This window comes from Stegostoma tigrinum, chromosome 29, assembly GCF_030684315.1.
Source record: "Stegostoma tigrinum isolate sSteTig4 chromosome 29, sSteTig4.hap1, whole genome shotgun sequence".
In the NCBI taxonomy this organism is placed as follows: Eukaryota; Metazoa; Chordata; class Chondrichthyes; order Orectolobiformes; family Stegostomatidae; genus Stegostoma; species Stegostoma tigrinum.
Genome location: NC_081382.1, coordinates 40655618 through 40677066, shown reverse-complemented (window position 1 = coordinate 40677066; position 21449 = coordinate 40655618). Strand labels below are relative to the sequence as shown.

The 21449-nt window shown below is 48.4% G+C and overlaps 1 protein-coding gene across 5 annotated transcripts in view; it reads right to left on the bottom strand.

Moving 5' to 3' along the window:
- sh3glb2b (SH3-domain GRB2-like endophilin B2b) overlaps positions 1–21449 on the bottom strand; it is a 126975-nt gene that overhangs the window by 47527 nt on the left and 57999 nt on the right. For all 5 annotated transcript variants that reach the window (XM_059638408.1, XM_059638407.1, XM_059638410.1 and 2 more), the window contains exons 3-5: positions 16274–16402; positions 1761–1894; positions 715–807 (exon numbers count right to left, since the gene is read on the bottom strand). In XM_059638408.1, coding sequence (XP_059494391.1) covers positions 715–807; positions 1761–1894; positions 16274–16402 — 356 coding nt within the window. The remainder of the gene's footprint in view (positions 1–714; positions 808–1760; positions 1895–16273; positions 16403–21449) is intronic.

The following is a 21449-nucleotide window of genomic DNA, read 5'->3' as shown; positions in this document are numbered from 1 at the left end:
AGAACTGCAGCAGGCCCGAGGCATGGCATCAGCAGCTCTTTGCTTTTTTAAACAGTTACAATGAGAGCTCAAAGTCACCAAAGAGAAAGGGATGAGGATCTCCACCATTTTAAGGCAGGAACAAAAGAAGTGATCGAATGAGTCAAAATTCTCAGCACATCTCCAGCTAATGCACTAAAGGTAACAGCAGACACACACACACACACGCACACGCACACGCACACACACAGACACAGGCACAGTGAACGCACCACTTCTACAAACAGAAGTGACTGCTCTTTTCCAAATCCCATCAGTCCATCAGGCAGCAAATGAGGCTAAACTGTTTGCTTTAAATGTATGTCTAAATGCTACTAGAATTTTACAGGAAACCAGGTCAGAGAAAACAGCAGTTCAAACAATAAGTACTCACTTCTCCCTCACACTGCGCAGTGAACAACAGAAAAAGAACACTGGTCAGTCAGAATCTCTGCACACATTGTAATTCGCAACATGGAGTTAAAAAGAGCAGAAGGTTACTGAGTAAAGAAGCCAGACACAAGAGAGATTCATTCATGCAAGGACATTAGCTCTCCTGGTTTGAACAGCCCGGCAGCAATAATGATTTGCTGCCGTTTCCAGTTGCGATCTGAGGTTTTATGGTGGGATTTTAAACCGTGGCACCAGGGAGAGTTAATGGACGGTAGAGAGGATGTTGAAAACAGATTTGCGTACTGCTGCCTTTGCCTCAGCTGCCTTCGCTTTCTTTAACCGAGATTTGCAGGCATCCAGGTCCAGGCGTCTGTTTTCCAGCAATCGCCTCTCCTTCTATAACAGAGAGAAACAAAACCAGACAGAGAGAGAGAGAGAGAAAACATCCTCCTTATTGTACGCTTGCAGATTTATCATCTCACAGCTCAGCCTTCAGAGCCACAGAGACATTACTGCACAGAGAGGGGCCATTCAGCTCACTTTGTCTACCCTGCTCATTCTGTTCCAGCACCCTGTCCTTGCCAGTATCAGCATGACCCTCCGACAGTGCCCGCTCCCTCAGCGCTGACCCTCCGACAGCGCCCACTCCCTCAGCACTGACCCTCCGACAGCGCCCGCTCCCTTAGCACTGACCCTCCGACAGTGCCCGCTCCCTCAGCACTGACCCTCCGACAGCGCCCGCTCCCTCAGCGCTGACCCTCCGACAGTGCCCGCTCCCACAGCACTGACCGTCCAACAGTGCCCACTCCCTCAGCACTGACCGTCCGACAGTGCCCACTCCCACAGTACTGACCCTCTGACAGCGCCCGCTCCGTCAGCACTGACCCTCCGACAGGGCGGCGCTCCCTCAGCACTGACCCTCCGACAGTGCCCGCTCCCTCAGCACTGACCCTCCGACAGTGCCCGCTCCCACAGCACTGACCGTCCGACAGCGCCCGCTCCCTCAGCACTGACCCTCCGACAGCGCCCGCTCCCTCAGCACTGACCCTCCGACAGTGCCCGCTCCCACAGCACTGACCCTCCGACAGTGCCCGCTCCCACAGCACTGACCGTCCGACAGCGCCCGCTCCCTTAGCACTGACCCTCCGACAGTGCCCGCTCCCTCAGCACTGACCCTCTGACAGCGCCCGCTCCCTCAGCACTGACCCTCCGACAGTGCCCGCTCCCTCAGTGAGTTTGAGGAGGTTGGAAATTCAAGGACGCTATAAACGTTTCAATCTACTTCTGAAGACCTGCAGGCTAACGTCTACTACTGTGTGACAGCGTCACGAAAATCACTCAGAACTCACCGAGATCGTCTTCCAGTCTCCTTCCAGAAAGTTCCGTAGAGGTGTCAGGAAGTTGATCATGGAAGACTGGATGAAGTCCCGGTCAGCAGCTCCCAGGCGTCTCTGGGCCTCCCCAACCTTGATCAGAGTGCTACCTGAGATTGGATATTCACAATTGGACCATACTACACCATAACACCACAAAACACAGGAGCGGATGGAGGCCATTCCACCCAGCCAGTCTGTTCCATCATTCAATAGGATCACGGTTGGTTTGATCATCCTCAACTCCACTTTCCTGCCTTTTCCCCTTAACCCACGACTCCCTGACTTGATTAAAAGTCTACCCCAGGCTTGAATACCGAACACAGACCCAACAGCCCTCTGCGATAAAGAATTTCACCGATTCAGTCCCCTCTAGGAGAAGACCACCTCGTTTGTCTTAACTTGGAAACACCCTTAACTCTGAGATGATGCCCTCTAGCCCAAAGCTGACCCACAACAGAAACAACCTCTCTGCATCTACCCTCCCCAGAACCTTAAAAATACTGTGGTACAGCGCGGAAACAGGCCCTTCGGTCCAACCAGCCCATGTCGACCATAATCCCAAACTAAACTAGTCCCACCTGCCTGCTCCTGGTCCATATCCCTCCAAACCTTTCCTATTCATGTATCCACCACTTTCTCGGACAGTTCACTACACACGTGAGCCACTCTCTGTGTAAAAAGATTTCCCCTCATGTCCTTTCCCCCCTCACCTTAAAAATATGCCCCTAGTTTTGAACGCCCTCACCCTGAGGACACAATCCTTGCTTCTCACCTTACCTGAGCCCCTCATGATTTTATAAACCTCTATAAGGTTACTTCTCAACCTCCTTAGATCCGGGGAGAAAAAAGCCCCAGATTTTCCAGTTTATTTTTACATTTCGAACCCACCGTTCCCGACCCACCTCCTGGTAAATCTTTTCTGAACTCCCTTCAGTTTAATAATATCCTTCCTATAGCAGGGCGATCAGAACTGGACGCAGTACGCCAGAGGAGGCCCCCAGCAACATCTTATACAACCTCAGCATGATGTTCCCAACTCCTGTACTCAAAGGACTGAGCAATGAAGGCAAGAGAGCTAATCGTCTTCTTTAATTCTCCATTCATTCCAAACTCCAATGAGTACACGCCCAAACTCCTCAAACTCTCCAGATAACACAGTCTTTCCATGCCCTGGTGCCAGTATGTTACCAGGAAAAACAGTACAAATATGTTCCAAAATTGCTGCTGTTAATCATCTTTATTTTATTATTCATTTACGGGATGAGGGCATCACTGACCAGGCAGCATTTACTGCCCCATCCCTAATTGCCTAGAGGGTCAGTTAGGAGTCAACCAAATTGCTGCCTGCAGTCACACGTAGGCCAGGCCGGGTACGGATGGCAGTTTCCTTCCCTAAAGGAGCTTAGTGAGCCAGATGGGTTTATCCTCCGACGGTCGATTCATAGTTATCATTAGACTCTTAATTCCAAGTATTTTTATTGAATTCAAATTCCACCATCTGCCATGGTGGGATTTGAACCCAAGTTCCCAGAACATCAGCTGGGTCTCTGGGTTAACAGTCCAACGATAATACCACTAGGCCATCACCTCAGCTTCCTGATAAACAGTAAAACCCTAAGTCTGTCTCCTCACCGTTTCACCCACTCCCTCAGCAACTCCTATGCAACCACATCCTGCTCCCTCAAACATCAGGAGTCACATGACACCAGGTTATAGTCCAACAGGTTTATTTGCAATCACAAGCTTTCGAAGCACTGCTCCTGTGTCAGGTAGCTTGATTTCTGACTTTACTCAGGCACCTCCACATCACTTAATCAAATAGTGCTGACATTCGCATATGGAGGGATCAGAGCAATAAACAAATTAATTAATGCAACCTTTCATAACTCAGTGAACTAATGGAGATCTTTTAAATCAGACTGCTGTCTAAACTTAATCCATTATGCATATCAAGTTAGTAAATGGAAAGAAAATCAAAAGTCTTGATTGACAAAGAAACCCAGCAGTTCATATTGAAAAATGTGTTCGGAATTGGCCAGCAGAATTATAGCAGCCCCAGCCCCAAACCTCCCTCCCTCTCTTGTAAGTTCTCGGTCAGCATCCTGCCAATTTCACATAACCAAAAGAACCTACCTCTCTAAGTCACTGCTTCAAAACCAGGTGTTGCCCAGTACAGAGAGATAGGAGGAGGAACTGTTTCTCACTGAGGCTATTCAGTGCATGGTGGACTTGCTTTGTAAGTACAGCAGATAGACCAGCAGGCTGCCAAGTTGGAATACTGCAGCGAGTAACTCACCTCCTGACTCCCCAAAGCCTGCCCACCATCTACAAGGCACAAGTCAGGAGTGTGATGGAGTACCCCCCACTTGCCTGGATGGGGGCAGCCCCAACAACACTCAAGAAGCTCGACACCATCCAGGATAAAGCAGCCGCTTGATTGGCACCACATCCACAAACATCCACTCCCTCCACCATCGACGCTCAGTAGCAGCAGTGTGTACCATCTACAAGATGCAGAAACTCACCAAAAACCCTCAGGACGCACCTTCCAAACCCACGACCACTTGCATCTAGAAGGACAAGGGCAGCAGATACAGGGGAACACCACCCCCTGAGAGTTCCCCTCCAAGCCACTCACCATCCTGACTTGGAAATATACCCACATCCCTTTGGTGTCGCTGGGTCAGAATCCTGGAATTCTCTCCCTCACGGCATTTTGGGTCTCCCTACAGCATGTGGACCACAGCGGTACAGAAGATTGATGGAGCACAGAGAACCTGGAAGTTTTCTGGAAGGTTGTAGAGATAGGGACAGGGTGAGGCCACAGTGGGACCTCAAAACAATGATGAGGTCTTCAGTCGGAGGTGTTGCCGTTGAACTGCGACTGCGACAGGTCTTCGCTCTGGACTTTTTGAAGCTAACGCCCAGAGGCACTAGCCCTAGGAAGTGGGAAATCCAACAGATGTCCATCTAGCGAGGGAACAGTGGGCTGGCAGCATTATCACACAGGACATCACTGAACTGGAAACAGAGAAGCTGGACAAAAGGCCGTCAGCTCCAACTGGATCTGGACGAAATCTATTAAAACACTCATTCGTCAACGACTTAACAGAAATCAATTAGACCTGCGCCTTATTCTATGCATTATTTATGATCCTGTCTCTTTACACCAAATATCATTTGTGTCTTGTTGGAAGTCTGAAAACTGATGAATTAAAGCCCCTTCCTCTCCTGCCACACCCCCACCCACTCCCATTCCTCTCCTCCTTCCCAACAAATCCATCTCCCCACCCCTCCTTCCCTTCCACCTCTGTTCTGAAGAACTGGACCCGAAACATCAACTCGGCTTCTCTCTCCACTGATGCTGCCAGACCCTGCAGAGTTTCTCCAGCACTTTGTTTTCGTAACAGATCTTCAATGATCTAACAGACAGAGTGCAGGTATTTTACAAATTGATTCCAAATCTATCATCGAGCGCCCATCAGTGACACACACTCTCTGACAGCTCTGAATAACGACACTGCAATCTCCAGATTTGACCAATCCAAACTTCCGACGGTTTGGCTCCCCATCTTCCAACTTCAATTCATCCAATAATTCGCTCATACAGTCCTTGCCCTCACTTTGCTGACCAGGAATCCAAATGTCTCAAGTTTAAATCCTATCCGTGGCATCCTCCCTCCCTCCCCCCAAACTCTGCAAGCCTCCTTCCTCCTTCCCAGACTCTTAATGTCTCTCACTCCAGCCCCATTTAAAACCCACATCTTCCCATTTCTCATCATCAAAAGTCAAATGTTAATCCCACAGTCATCAAGATCTACACAAAAAAAAGGTCCTTCGGCCCATCGAGTCTGTGCCAGTCACAAGTAACCACCCGACTATTCTAATCCCATTTCCCAGCATTGGCATCAGAAGTACACACCTAAATACTTCTTCAATATGGTGAACATTTCTGCCTCTTCCACCCTTACTTGCCTCACCGATGGCCTGTCCTGGTCTTCCCATGTAGATGCAACAGCCAAGGTGGCACAATGTTGCCCCTTCTTCCTCAGGTGGCGCTGGAAATGTGTCATGCCCATAAGGTCCCTCACCAACTCCTCCAGTCGCACCATTGAAAGCGTACTGTCTGGGTGCATAACGGCCTGGTACGGCAACCGCCCTGCCCAGGACCGTAAGAAACTGCAGAAGGTGGCATGCACAGCCCAGACCATCGCAGAAGCTGACCTTCCGTCCATTGACTCCATTTACACGGCTTGCTGCGACATCAAAGACTGGTAATGATTTCTCCCATCTGGCAGAAGATACAGAAGCTTGAACACACGCACCACCAGGTTCGAGAACAGTTTCTTCCCTGCTGATATTAGAATGCTGAATGGATCTCTCTAACTTCAAATAACGTTGGTCTTGCTAATGTTGATCTTGTTTTGTGTAACCCCTGCACAGTGCAGCCTGTATGCCTCGCTCTGCCTACGCACTCTTTGGTCTCTCATCTGCCTGCACTGCTCACAAAACAAAGCTTTTCACTGTACTTCAGTACATGTGACCACAATAAATCATATCAAATCCCCTCCAAACCTTGCGTCCCTCACCTTAAATAGATGCCGACTGGTCACTGATCCTGCCACCAAGAGAAAAAGATCCTATATCTGTCATAATTTTATAGATCGCAATCATTTACCCCTTATCTGCCTTATCCCCACTCTCTGCAATTCTCCTCCTTAAACTCCTCTGTCTCTCTCTCTCTCTCTGACCCCTTTGACCTAGTTGTGCCCCGGCCCCTCTCCCTTTGATTCTCTCACACCTCAGGCACAAGTTACTGGGTTAAGATGCTACAAAATGGCCTGCTGAGGGTGCTATACGAATGCAAGTTGTTGGTGAGTTCGCATTGATCAGACCAGCCATTGGGGTCTTAGTGAATGTTGCAGCAGGCTCAAGGGGCCGAGCGGCCTCGTCCTAATTGATAAGGTTATGGTGTCAGTGGGGGGGTCAGAATGGAGACACTTTTCAGAAATCTCTATACCAGGAGAAAAGATTCATTTTCAAACTGAACAGCGAATGTGAAACAAGGTATAGTTTTTCTCTCTCTCTCTCTCTCTCTCGCTCTCTCTCTCTCTCTCTCTCTCTCACCACCCCCCTTTCTCAGTTTTTGCAAAAATGCTTTCATGAAAATGAAGATTAACTCAACTTCATAATAAAATGCTTCAGGCTCATACCAAATCTATCAGGTGCCTGGCAGCGGCTGTAAGTGCCAAAGTTTTTCTGTAATTGCTCCTTGGGGACTTCGCTTTTGTTAGTTGTGAAATGAAACGGTGGCTGTTAATCTTCCCAAATGTCACCAATTCAGAGACAACGCTGCTCAATCCATTAATAATATATAACACAGTCTCGAGGGCCTGTGTTGGAGTACATAGGGAGAGTAACCAAAACATGCAGCTTTATGCAACTGGCAAAAGAATGATGGGGAATTGTGGAGAACTGTTCATTAACACAGCAAATTGTCACGAACTAGAAAGGATTGCTTGAAAGGACGACTGAAGCAATTCCAACTCTCAAAGCTGGTTTAATAATTGCAAAGGAGAAAACAGCAGATGGGGCTGGGGGACAGCTTGGGGGCGGGTAGCTCCTACAGGAGCTGACCAGCCTGGTGGGCCAAATGGCCTCCTTCTGTGTTGTATCATTAACTCAATGGAGCAGAAGTAAGCCATTCAGTCCATTAAACCTGTTCTACCCACCAGTGAGATCTTGGCTAATCTGATAATCCTCAACTCCACTTTTCTCTCTCCTCACCATCCCCCCCAAGCCCTTGATCCCTTTACTGATTAGAAATATGTGCATCTCATCCTTAACTCAATGAACCAGCTTCGACAGACCTCTGGGGTAAAGGATTCCACAGATTCACTACCCGCCGAGAGGAGAAATTCCTCCTCATTTCTTTCTTGTTAACTTGTTCTATTGCTTACATGCACACTTACACTTAAAATCCCACTGATGAAGAAAAACACAAAATACCTCAAGACAATGGAAATCTGAAAGAAGAACAAAGTTTGACAGAAATACTTAGCAGCTCAGGCAGCAGAGAGAGAATAGAGACAGAAAGACAGAGAGGGAGGGGGAGAGAGAGAGAGAGAGAAAGCAGAGTTAAGGTTTCATTTCATTGGCCTTGTGTCAGAACTGTCCTAATTAAAATAATGTAAAGTTGCAAATGAATAATGAATAAGGTGCCAGGAAAGGATCCTGAGACAGGATGTTCTTGGCTGAAGTTTAGAGGCGGATTTTTCACATTGCAATACTCCAGGTGCTGCCTCACCAGAGCTCTCCCTCTCTCTCTACAATATCCCATCAAAGTGCTGGGCCCTGTTGAGCTGAGGGTGAGTATCCTTTTCCTCAGGCAATTTCAATCAAATCCCTCCTGCTTCTTAAAAGTGAATGTAATTTTTACTGACTAATCCACTAAGGGGAGAAGATCTGTTATATCTACACTGTCTATGCCCCTCAGAACTCTGTCTACCTCAATTAGGTCTCCTCCCCGGCCTCCTCTGCCCCAAGGAATATCTATCCACTCTCTCAGCACTCCACCACTCCAGCCAGGCAACATCCTGATAAATCTCCTCTGCACCCTCTCCAGTGCAATCACATCCTTCCTATAGTGTGGCAACCAGAAACACACATCATCTTCCTGGTCAATATGTTTACACAGATTTACTTGTAGTCAATTGTGTGTTAAATTTGCATTACATCCTTTTTACACCCAAAATCTCAATAGTTATAATGACCAGGGTGGGACAGAAGAGACAAGTCGACAAAATGGGTCATTATATTAGGCTCTACACTTGACAACTGTGTGAAATCACAGGGTGTCAGATAGCATCCACGGGGAGGGTGCTAGCTAATGCTGAGTCCAGATTAGATGCTCTGATGAAGGGTCATCTAGACTCGAAGCTTTAGCTTGCTCTCTCTCCGTGGAGGCTGTCTGACCTGCTGGGATTCCCAACGTTTGTTGCTTGCAGTCCAGTCTCCAGCATCTGCAGTAAGTTCCAGGCATGACTTTCCTCTCTCTCTCTCTCTCTCTCGAGGGTGAGAATGAGCAATAATTGGGGCAACACTAAAATAAAACACAGAACTGTGGATGCTGGAAATCTGAAAATGAAAACAGAAATCGCTGGAAAAAACCCTGGCAGGTCATCATCATCGAATCCCTACAGTATGGAAACAGGCCCTTCGGCTCAACACTGACCCTCAGAGCATCCCATCCAGACCCCTCCCCCTATAACCCACCTAACCTGCACATCCCCGGGCACTGTGGGTAATTTAGTATGTCAATCCACCCTAACCTGCACATCTTTGGACTGTGGGAGGAAACCAGAGCACCCGGAGGAAACCCACGCAGACACGGGGAGAACGTGCAAACTCCACACAGACTTCGCCCGAAGGTCTGGAGAGAGAAAGTAGAGTTAACGTTTCAGGTCCAGTTCTGAAGACGGGTCAGTTGGTACTCCCAGGCCCCAGCTTGCCACCTCCACAGAAAACATCCTGGAAGCATGTCTCTCTGGCCGAGATAACAAGGTGCGGAGCTGGATGAACACAGCAGGACAGGCAACATCAGAGGCACAGGAAAGTTGGCGTTTCAGGTCGAGACCCTTCTCCAGCATTGGCAGTTCCAAACATGTCTCTCTCTCTCTTTTTGACAATATTGAGGATCTGCCACAAACTGGTAGAATTGACTCTCTGGTACGGGTTAATGGACAGCTGGAGCGGGGCACCATTTCTGATTTGTTCCCTGCTCTCTCGTAAAGTGCCCAAACATCATTAATTCAGCAAAGAACTGGCGTGGCTGGCAGCAGCAAACAGCCAAGCTACTGACACTGTTTTACAAAAACCGTACAGGTCAAGGATCACCCTTTCATTTTTCTTTCTTCTTAAAACATTAGAGAGCTGGAGAAACACACACACACACACACACACACACACACACACACACACACACAAACACACACGAGGAAAGTACCTCATTTGACAATTAAGCCGAGATGCTGCCTGCTGTGCTGCAGTATTTTGAAGAAAAGAAGGGGATGGATCTCCCCAGGATACTGTCCAACATTGATCCATCAATTAATGTCACTCAAAAAGCAGGTCACATTGCTGTTTGCTGTGTGCAAATTCATTTACAGGGATTTCTTTTTGTTCTTGGATCGGGATGTGGGCTTTATTCAACTGAGTATCTCGACTAGGCTTGTTTCAGAGTGATCTGTAGAGAGAGAGAGCTAGAGAGTGATGTGCATTTATGTAGCACCTTCCTTGGATGCAAATACTTCCCAAGCAGTTAAGTACTGTGTTCTAGTTATTGTTGTAAAATAAGAAATTTTGGGGAGATGGTGGTCATGCCCCTGGACTAATAACCCAGAGATCGGGTTCGAATCCCACCACGATTGGTTTTAAAGAGATAATAGGAACTGCAGATGCTGGAGAATCCAAGATAACAAGGTGTGGAGCTGGACAAACACAGCAGGACAAGCAGCATGTTAGGAGCAGGAAGGCTGACGTTTTGGGCCAAGACCCTAATGCAGGGCCGAGGCCCGAAACGTCAGCTTTCCTGCTCCCGAGACAATTAGTCTTAAAGTCAGTGAACAAAATCTGGATTTGAAAACTAGTCTGAGTGATGGTGATTGTTGTAAAAGCCCCATGTGGTTGGCTAATGCCCTTTAAGGAGGGAATTCTGCCGGCCTTACCCACACGTGACTTCAGGCCCACAGCAACCTGGGTAATTACAGATTTAAATCTGATGTCCCCAGTGTGTTAGCCCCAATCACTGGGCATTACCATCATCTCCCCGAAATTTCTTATTTTACAACAATAATTAGAGCACAGTACTTAACTGCTTAGGAACTATTTACTCATTCAATAAAGGCACTGTATAAATGCACATCACCCTATAACTCTCTCTCTCTCTGCAGATCACTCAAAGCAAATGGCTCAGACTTTGTGGCTTTCCTTTCTTTAAATACTTTACAATGTGCATCTTGAAAGATCAAAAGCACTGTCTTTTCAGAATCAATACATTGCATTTATCTTGCAAAAAGTCTTATGGTGCTCCATGGGAGTTTTACAAGAATGAGGAGTAGGCCATTCAGCTCCTCAAGCGTACTCCACCATTTGATACAATCGTGGCTGATCTCACCTCGGCCTCAACTCCACTCTCCTGCCTGAACTCCATAAGCCAATACCTCGTTACTAATCAAAAAAGTGTCCATCTCCTCCTGTTTACTCCACGTCCCAGCATCTACTGCACTCGGGGGAGCGAGTCCCACGGATTCACAAACTTATAAGACAAAGATCCACAGTAAACCAAATTAAGGTCAACAAGCAAAAGCTCTGTCAAAGAGCTGGGTCTTGAAGGAGAAGGTGGTTTTAGTTTAGGGTGGACACAGGATGTGGGCGTCGATGATACGGCCAGCAGCTGTTACCCTCCCCCGCCCCTGGAGGAGGTGATGGCCTAGTGGTGTTATTAACTATTAATCCACAGAGCCAGGTTATGTTCTAGGGACTTGGGTTCAAATCCTACCATGGCAGATGTGCGTACAAATGGAGTTTCAGCCAGCAACAAGTAGCTGCTAGGTCCATGGACTAGCGACTGGTTGTCAATGAGAAAGGCTCTCTGCCTGCCAACAGCCATGTGATTGGCTCACATTGGCCAGCTTGTGGGTACCAATGTTTGGTGAGAAGCCATTGGACCTTTGTAAGAGAAGGGGATGTCCTTTCCCCTGCATTAAGAAACATCAGAAGCCTGAAGAAAGCCAGTTCATTTTCCTTCTTCAGCTGCTATAATCTGTGGCTTTTAATCAATATGCCAGAGACTTTATAAGCTGTGAACCAGTCACCCTATGCCTCCTACAAACAAATGAAAGCACCAGGAGTAGGAAGGTTGAGGAGTAATGTCCTCACAAGTAAAAAAGACCATTTCAGCAAACACAGTAGACAGGGAACCACTGAACTACCTTCCCAGTCTTTTCTTCCATCCATAACACCCATGTTTTTGTGTACGCGTGTGAGTGTGTGAGAGACAGCACACGTGAGAGAGAGAGAGAGAGAGAGAGAGAGAGAGAAGGGGGGAGATGGAGTTGTTAAAAAGCTGCTTGGAGCTTCAATGAGCGATGTTATATTTTCGTGATTTATAATTGTTTATCTGCAGTTGGAATCCATGTACTTGTAATAAACGGTAATTCCAGTTAGTACTTTTTGACAACGCTGCAAAAAAAATATACCCAGACAAATCAGGGATTTTATTTACTTTTTACAGTCTTTAGTTTTTGTGATGACTCTGGGAATAGTATGGCTTAGATTTCCAGGGAGGAATGATAACATGACCCACTGCACCACAAGACCCCTCAGGGGGTGAGGGGTGGGGGTGTTGTTTTCTCCAAAATTGAGAAGATTAAGAAGTTGTTTCAGAAATAGTAGGAACTACAGATGCTGGAGAATCTGAGATAACAAGGTGTGGTGCTGGATGGACACAGCAGGCCAAGCAGCATCAGAGGAGCAGGAAGAAGGGTCTAGGCCCGAAACATCAGCTTTCCAGCTCCTCTGATGCTGCTTGGCCTGCTGTGTCCATCCAGCTCCACACCTTGTTATCTCTTATTTTAAGAAGCTGTTTGATTGGTTTTCAAGCTATTAAGAACAAAATAGAGAGAGACAGAGAGAGAGAGACAGAGACAGAGACAGAGAGACAGAGACAGAGAGACAGAGAGAGACAGACACAGAGATTAAGGCTCACAGGGAGAGAGAGAGAGGGGCAGACAGAGAGAGAGAGGTAGACAGAGAGGCAGACAGAGAGAAACCTTTTGTCATGGTGGGACTTCGTCAAAATTCAGGTTCAGAACTTCCAGGAACGTAATTGAAAAACAGAAAGGATGGTGGAAATTTGGAACTCTCTTCCAGAAAAAGCAATTGTTACCTGGATAATTGTTAATTTTAAATCAGAGATTGAGAGATTATTCAAAGATATGAAGGGATCCACTGTCGAGGGGTCTACATAGAGTTGGTCAGCTTTGATATCATCGAGGGGCTGATTGGCCTCCTCCCAGCAATCAGGAGAAGGTATTGCAGAGGGCTGCAGCTGGCAATAAGAGGCTTCGCAGTTGAAGAACATGCATCATGAAGGGGACCGAGCTCCCCTCTAGGCGCTTCTGGCTCTCCTTCACTGCCACAGGCATGTTGTTACACAGAGAGGGAAGATCCAATGTAGTGACCCCCTCAGTCTCTACAAGAGAGAGACACGGGGATAGAGGGAGATGAGTGAGAAGGGAAGGACAGAGAAGGAGAGTAAGAATTCAAACAAGAGTGAGAGATTGAGAGAGAGACAGACAGAGAGAGAGAGACAGAGACACAGAGAGAGAGAGAGACAAACAGAGAGAGAGAGAGAGAGAGAGACAGACAGAGACAGAGAGAGAGACAGAGAGACAGAGACACACCACAGACAGACTGAGAGAGGGTGGGAAAGAAAGGGAACGAGAGAGGAGAATTAGAAAAGAGAACCAGAAAGGGGAGGGACGGAATACAGGGAGGAAAGAGAGGAGTCAGAGACCGTGTGGAAAAAGGAAGACAGACAGTGAGACAGAGAAGGGAGTAACAGAGAGAAAGGAGGGAGGGCAAGAGAGAAGGTAGCTGAGAGTAACTGAGAGAGGGGAGCAGAGTGATGCTATTGAAGGAGGGAGTGAGAGGTGGAAGGAGATAGAGCGAAACAGACAATAGTAAAGAAAGAAAGAGCACGTAAGCAGCCGAGTGAGTGAGTGTGAGAGAGATAGAGTGCAAGTGTGAGGGAGTGAGTGTGAGAGAGATAGAGTGCAAGTGTGAGGGAGTGAGTGTGAGAGAGATACAGTGCAAGTGTGAGGGAGTGAGTGTGTGAGGGAGAGTGAAAACCATTAAAGTGGGTTCTGACCTGTGTCTACATTGCATTAAAGCTCTGACAGCAACAGGCATTTTCCATCAAGCATCTCCTGATCTAAATTATTACAGCAGTAACGAATAAAAGTGCCTTCGAGAAGTGACATAGTGACTGTCACGGGAAGTCAAGGCAGGAATTCATAATTCAAGGAGGAGACAACAGGACGAATGAACAAGATGTGAAAATGTCACTTTCTGTTTGCGGCTTTGAAGCAAAGAGAGCAAAAAAGGGACAGAACAGATTGTGGAAATATCTGCGACTTCCACCTCCCTCTGGAGCGATCAGCCAGACAATTTGGGAACTTTATCCCACACTCTCAGCCTCTATCATTACCAATTCTTTCAAATTTCGCCAAGTGTCACCAGGAGTGTCCCTGTACTCACAAACCAGATGCACACCAGCCCCAGGGGCCACTGACCTCTGACCCCCAACATAGTGACCATCCCCACACCCCCCTCCACCACTTCCAGATCCCAGAACAGTGACCGCCAAACCCAAGGCCAGTGACCTTTGACCCCAGACCAGTGACTTCTGACCTCCCTCGCAACCCCCGCCCTTGCCAGCCAGTGACTCCTGACCCCTTCCACCAGACAGCGACCTCCCCCATACATCTGAGGCCAATGACCTTTGATCCCCAGTACCGCAATCCCTGAGGCCAATGACAGTTGACCCCAGGGCAGCAACCTCCGACCCCTGCATCAGTGACCAATGCCTGAGGAACATTGTGCGAGAAGGGCTTTTGGAATGCCCGGCACCTTTATAAACAGGAACAGTTTAAAGGCATATGACCCAAATGCTGGCAAATGGGGTGAGATTAATTTACCCCTATCCATCAGTTCAGGGTCCGCGCTGAAGGAGCGCCGCACTGTCGGAGGGTCCGCGCCGAGGGAGCGCCGCGCTGTCGACAGGTCCGCGCCGCGCTGTCGGAGGGTCTGCGCCGACAGAAATGACATCTTCCAGATGAGGTGATTAACTGAAGTCTAATTTATCAAATCGGGGGACGAGATGCTTTCACAAGTTGACCTGAGCGAGGGGAGCTCTGGGAGGTTCGAGTGAGGAGAGACCAGGTGACATTAACTGCTCCCTGCTGGTCAGGGCCCCCAGTGGCCTCTGTAATAAGGTGGGGTTTCCATGGTGATGGTCAATGCCAGGCCTGTTAGAATGCCTCCCAGAGCCAAATAGCCAGCTGACTCTCAGTCAATGGCAGTAAGAATAACACAGCAGACAATGAGTCCCCGTGTATCGGCATTCCAGCAATTGGGAATTATCCAGGGGCTGAGCAGGGCGATGCCGGCCAATTGGACAGGCTACAAGTTAAGTCTTTCGAGTTCTTGCCTCACAGGCAGGAGCACAGCAGAGTTAGTCAGCAGTGTGACAAAGGCCTGCTTACTGTCCACGAGGTTAATGAGTCAGAGATTATGGCATTCCTAACGACATTACCCAATTTGTAAAATGGGGCTGTAAAATAATTAGTCATCTGAGAACAAAGTCAATAAATGCTCGAATCCAGATCTGAGCAATCTGTCTGAGTTGGTGCCAGGCACAGACAGAGGTAGTCGCTTGAATATTAGAACAATGCAGGTTGTCACTTGCTCGCCGAGCTGTCTTGTTCTCGTTCAGACAACCTCACACACAGCCAGAGCTACAGATCTTTACCATAAACTTTATAAATCCCAGGACTAGCTCACTTCAACATTAACGGTTCACCAATTCTAATCCTGAGCTGGAGGAGGCCCACGGCTGAGTGCAATCTCAAGCTTCCCCTGCCAGATATTTAGCCCTGAAAGAGTCATCTCCTCGAGTACATGCTATCCATTTGGGGTTGGGACTCTGCAATGGGGCTTTGTAAAGGGAGACAGACCTACACAGGAATCAGGCCATTCTGCCCCTCAGGCTCCCTTCCGCCAATCGACAAACCATGCCCAAGTGCTGGCTCGCAGCCAGCAAGCACACAGAAAGCTCCCCCAGGCAGCAACGCGACCAGTCAATCCGTTTCGAACCTCACCTTGGAAGGACAGCACACCCTGTAACAATGCAGCAGCCCTTCAGACCTGCACCAGAACCTCAGCCTTGGTATTCAGTGCTCAAGTGGGATTCTGAAGCTGGAACCCCTGGCCTGATCGAAGTTTATAAAACAACGAGGGGTATAGATAGAGCTCATGGTAGTCAGCTTTTCCTGGGGCAGGGCTTTTAAGGTGAGAGGAGAGTGATTAAAAAAAAGACATGAGGCATTTTTTTAAACAGAGGGTGGTTTGTGGGTGGTGTGAACATCCAGAGGAAGTGGTGGATGTGGGCACAGTACAACATTTAAAAGACACTTGGATAAGTATGTGATTAGGAAAGGTTTGGAGGAGGCAGGTGGGACCAGTTTAGTTTGGGATGATGGTCGGCATGGACTGGATGGACCGAAGGGTCTGCTTCTGTGCTGCAAGTCTCAGGGATAACTTTGCTACTCTCTGAGCTATAGCTGACTCTTCAATAACAAGAGACTGCTACCGGTCCATGTGGCTGATATATTTTATAAACTTAACTGCCTTCCGTATCTCACCATAAGGAGTCCCAGGTCCGAATTCACTGGCAGCTTCAATCATGTACTGGCCCAATAATTCGCCATTCGTGATCCGAGAGGGAATCTTGCGGTCAAGCTTCTCGTAAAGGAATTCCTCAATTCGGGCACCTGGGTCAAAGGAGGAGAGAAGTGACATCAGTCCTACTTTTGTTAATTACAGGCTCAACCAACCATTTACCCCCCGCCCCCTGGGCTCAATAACCTCCCCTGAAACCCCCAACACGATAACAGGGCTCAAAGTTGAGGAGTTAGCCACATCCTGGTTCGCACCAGCTGCCCCATCCGCCACCTGCCCCGTCCACTGACTCTGCACTGCCCGAAGCTCAAGCGCAGTTAGGGATGGATCACAAAGGCCAGGTCAGCCAGCAACCCCCACTGCCCATGGAAGAATAAAGAGCAATCATTTAAAGAAACCGAGTCACACAGCTCCGAAACAGAGCCTTTGGTCCATCCAGTCCCTGCTGACCATAATCCCAAGCTAAACTAGTCCCACCTGCCTGCTCGTGGCCCACATCCCTCCAAACCTTCCCTGTTCATGAACCTATCCAAATGTCTTCTAAATGCTGTAACTGTACCCACACCCACCACTTCCTCAGGATGTTCATTCCACACGTGAAACACCCTCTGTGTAAAAAAAAGACAGCAGTCTCCAAATTTTCAGACCATGCAATCTTCAAGAACCAGTCTCATACACACATTCATCTGGATCTGAAGGAACCATTTAAAAGCACAGGTGAAATTCCGCTACCTGCAGCAAAACCACTCCAGGAAATCTCTGGTAAACGCTGATTTTTATGAGTATTTCAGACAGCAGCCGGAAGTACAGGCACAAGGTGTACCTTCTACTCCAGGCAGTAAGCTTTCCCTTCAAATTTTCTCTTCATAATTACAAACAAGTGAAGATTAGAGCCGCAGTGGGCAAAATGACATTCAGTAATTTGTACAAATTTGTTAAGGGCAGACAGGGGAATGGCAGGGCTGCAGTGAACCACATTTATCTGTGCACACAGCTGTGTGAGAGGTATTGTACTCACCTTACTCAAACCTACTTATGAACCATAATTGCTCATAGCATGTTAAATTGATTTGAAACAGCATTCTCCTGTGGCCGCGGTACTGACGGCAGGAGCAACATTTAACATGGGCTTATCCACTGGATTCCCCCTTCAATACAGCTCGTCAGTCACACTCTCAGCATCCCATCATCACCAGGTGGTTGCCTTGTCTACAAATGTGGAGTAGTGAAAATTTTTTTTGTGATTACAAGGAAAGAAATAACTTGAAAGGATAACTTAGAGGGATCGCCCCAGTGGTCTCCCTCAATGTTATCATCGTCCCAGTAATGTTCATCGTTGGGAGGTGACGGCCTCTTGGCATTATCGCTGGACCGTTGACCCAGGCAATGCTGCAGGGACCCGGGTTCGAATCCTACCACAGCAACCGGTGGAATTTGAAATCAATAAATGTCTGGAAATAAGAGTTTCCAGATGAGGAAAAAGCTTCAACAATCAATTCCTTCGCCTACCGCAGGACGAGTTATGGTTAAACAGTGGAGCCCAAAACCACTAACTTTATTGTATTCACAAACAAAAAACAGAAGTTGCTGGAAAAGCTCAGCAGGTCTGAGGAACATTCTGACGAAGGGTCACCGGACCCGAAATGTTAACTCTGTTTTCTCCTCCACAGATGCGGCCAGACCTGCTGAGCTTTTCCAGCAACTTCTGCTTTTGTTCCTGATTTGCAGAATCCGCAGTTCTTTTGGGTTTTTATTAACTTTATTGCACTTCTTGCCTGGCGCACAGAACCTGCACTGAATTTTTAAAAACCAAAACTCTGCTGAAAGCACTTGTTACGCGAAAACTATGTTGTTTTCAGATGAAATCCCCATGGTGGGGCGAAATGGTAACACTTTCCTCTGCAGATACCTGCCTGTCTGAGGAATGATACATAACACTGCCATCTACAATCCGACCCCACCACCCAAGACATATTTCCATCCCCACCCTTGTCTACTTTCCGGAGAGACCACTCTCTCCGTGACTCCCTTGTTCGCTCCACACTCCCCTCCAACCCCACCACACCTGGCACCTTCCCCTGCAACCGCAGGAAATGCTACACTTGCCCCCACACCTCCTCCTTCACCCCCATCACAGGCCCCAAGATGACTTTCCATATTAAGCAGAGGTTCACCTGCACATCTGCCAATGTGGTATACTGCATCCACTGTACCCAGTGTGGCTTCCTCTACATTGGGGAAACCAAGCGGAGGCTTGGGGACCGCTTTGCAGAACATCTCCACTTGGTTCGCAATAAACAACTGCACCTCCCAGTCACAAACCATTTCCACTCCCCCTCCCATTCTTTAGATGACATGTCCATCACGGGCCTCCTGCAGTGCCACAATGATGCCACCCGAAGGTTGCAGGAACAGCAACTCATATTCCGCTTGGGAACCCTGCAGCCCAATGGTGTCAATGTGGACATCACCAGCTTCAAAATCTCCCCTTCCCCCACCGTATCCCAAAACCAGCCCAGTTCATCCCTTCCCCCCACTGCACCACACAACCAGCCCAGCTCTTCCCCTCCACCCACTGCATCCCAAAACCAGTCCAGCCTGTCTCTGGCTCCCTAACCTGTTCTTCCTCTCACCCATCCCTTCCTCACACCTCAAGCCGCACCTCCATTTCCTACCTTCTAACCTCATCCCACCTCCGTGACCTGTCCATCTTCCCTGGACTGACCTATCCCCTCCCCACCTCTACTCTCCTCTCCACCTATCTTCTTTTCTCTCCATCTTCGGTCCGCCTCCCCCTCTCTCCCTATTTATTCTAGAACCCTCACCCCATCCCCCTCTCTGATGAAGGGTCTAGGCCCGAAACGTCAGCTTTTGCGCTCCTGAGATGCTGCTTGGCCTGCTGTGTTCATCCAGCTTCACATTTTATTATCTTAAACAAAAAAGGGGCAGGATTTATCTCCAGAGATCTCTAACCAGTCACTGCAGGGTGACAAGATTTCTCTCCTGCACACTGGGCTAATTTCAAAGCTCCTTCGATGATTGTCATCTCAAATAAATCAATTGGCCTCCCTGCTCTAGGAGGGTTGTTGTGAAACTCGAAAGGGTTTCAGAAAAGATTTACAAGGATGTTGCCGGGGTCGGAGGGTTTGAGCTACAGGGAGAAGCTGAATAGGCTGGAGCTATTTCCCTGGAGTGTCAGAGGCTTTATGGAGGTTTATAAAACCATGAGGGGCATGGATAGGGCGAACAGCCAAGGTCTTTTCCCCAGGGTGGGCGGAGTCCAAAACTAGAGGGCAACAGGTTTAAGGTGAGAGGGGAAAGTTTTAAGAGGGACCTAAGGGGCACCTTTTTCACGCAGAGGGTGGTGCGTGTATGGAATGAGCTGCCAGAGGAAATTATGGGGGCTGGTACAATTACAACATTTAAAAGGCATCTGGATGGGTATTGGAATAGGAAGAGTTTAGAGAGATATGAGCCAAATGCTGGCAAATGGGAGCAGACTAATTTGGGCTATCTGGTCAGCACGGACAAGTTGGACTGAAGGGTCTGTCTCTGTGCCGTATGGTTGTAATGAATCTTGAATTTTTCCTGTGCGACAGGAACACTAAACTCCTTGAAGGTACAGCAATGGTTAGCAAACACACTGGGGGGAAATGTCATAGAACACAGAAAAAGTACAGCACAGTACAGGCCCTTCGGCCCACATGTTGTGCCGTGGAATAATCCTAATCCAAAAATAAAATAAACTAACCTACATTCCCCTCAATTCACTGCTGTCCATGTGCATGTCCAGCAGTCGCTTAAATAAAGGGTGATGAAGGATAGTTGCAATTTTGGGAAAAAAAAGGACCTCCTCATCACCGAGAGCAAAACCGATGCAGGTGCATGGAACCTTAATTAGGCCACGCCAGAATATCGCATCAGGAGGCAGCTTTGGGCTGGGTACAGCTTACCAGGATGTCGCCTGGCTTGGAGGGTATTAGCTACGCGGAGAGATTGGCCTAACTCAAGATAACAAAGTGTGGAGCTGGATGAACACAGCAGGCTAAGCAGCATCTCAGGAGCACAAAAGCTGACGTTTCGGGCCTAGACCCTTCATCAGAAAAGAGGGATGGGGAGAGGGTTCTGGAATAAATAGGGAGAGAGGGGGAGGCGGACCGAAGATGGATAGAGGAGAAGATAGGTGGAGAGGAGACAGACAAGTTAAAGACGCGGGGATGGAGCCAGTAGAGACGAGTGTAGGTGGGGAGGTAGGGAGGGGATAGGTCAGTCCAGGGAGGACGGTCAGGTCGAGAAGGTGGGATGAGGTTAGTAGGTAGGAAATGGAGGTGCAGCTTGAGGTGGGAGGAGGGGATAGGTGAGAGGAAGAACAGGTCAGGGAGGCGGGGACGAGCTGGGTTGGTTTTGGGATGCGGTGAGGGAAGGGGAGATTTTGAAGCTGGTGAAGTCCACATTGATACCATTGGGCTGCAGGGTTCCCAAGTGGAATATGAGTTGCTGTTCCTGCAACCTTCGGGTGGCATCATTGTGGCACTGCAGGAGGTCCGTGATGGACATGTCGTCTAAGGAACGGGAGGGGGAGTTAAAATGGTTCGCGACTGGGAGGTGCAGTTGTTTGTTGCGAACCGAGCGGAGATGTTCTGCAAAGCGGTCCCCAAGCCTCCGCTTGGTTTCCCCAATGTAGAGGAAGCCACACCGGGTACAGTGGATAAAGTATACTACATTGGCAGATTTGCAGGTGAACCTCTGCTTAATGTGGAAAGTCATCTTGGGGCCTGGGATAGGGGTGAGGGAGGAGGTGTGGGGCAGGTGTAGCACATCCTGCGGTTGCAGGGGAAGGTGCCGGGTGTGGTGGGGTTGGAGGGGAGTGTGGAGCGAACAAGGGAGTCCCGGAGATAGTGGTCATTCCGGAAGGCAGACAAGGGTGGGCTAACTCAGTGGTTTTTTTAACTTGAGTGTCAGAGGCTGAGGGGGGACCTGACAGATATTTACAAAACTATGTCAGGTGTGGTTAGGATGACTGGTCACAGTCCATTTCCCCCAGAGTAAAAATGTCAATTTCTAGGGTTTAAGGCAAAAGTGGGTAAGTTTAAAGCAGATGTGAGAGGTATTTTTTTCCACACAGAGGGTGGTAAGTGC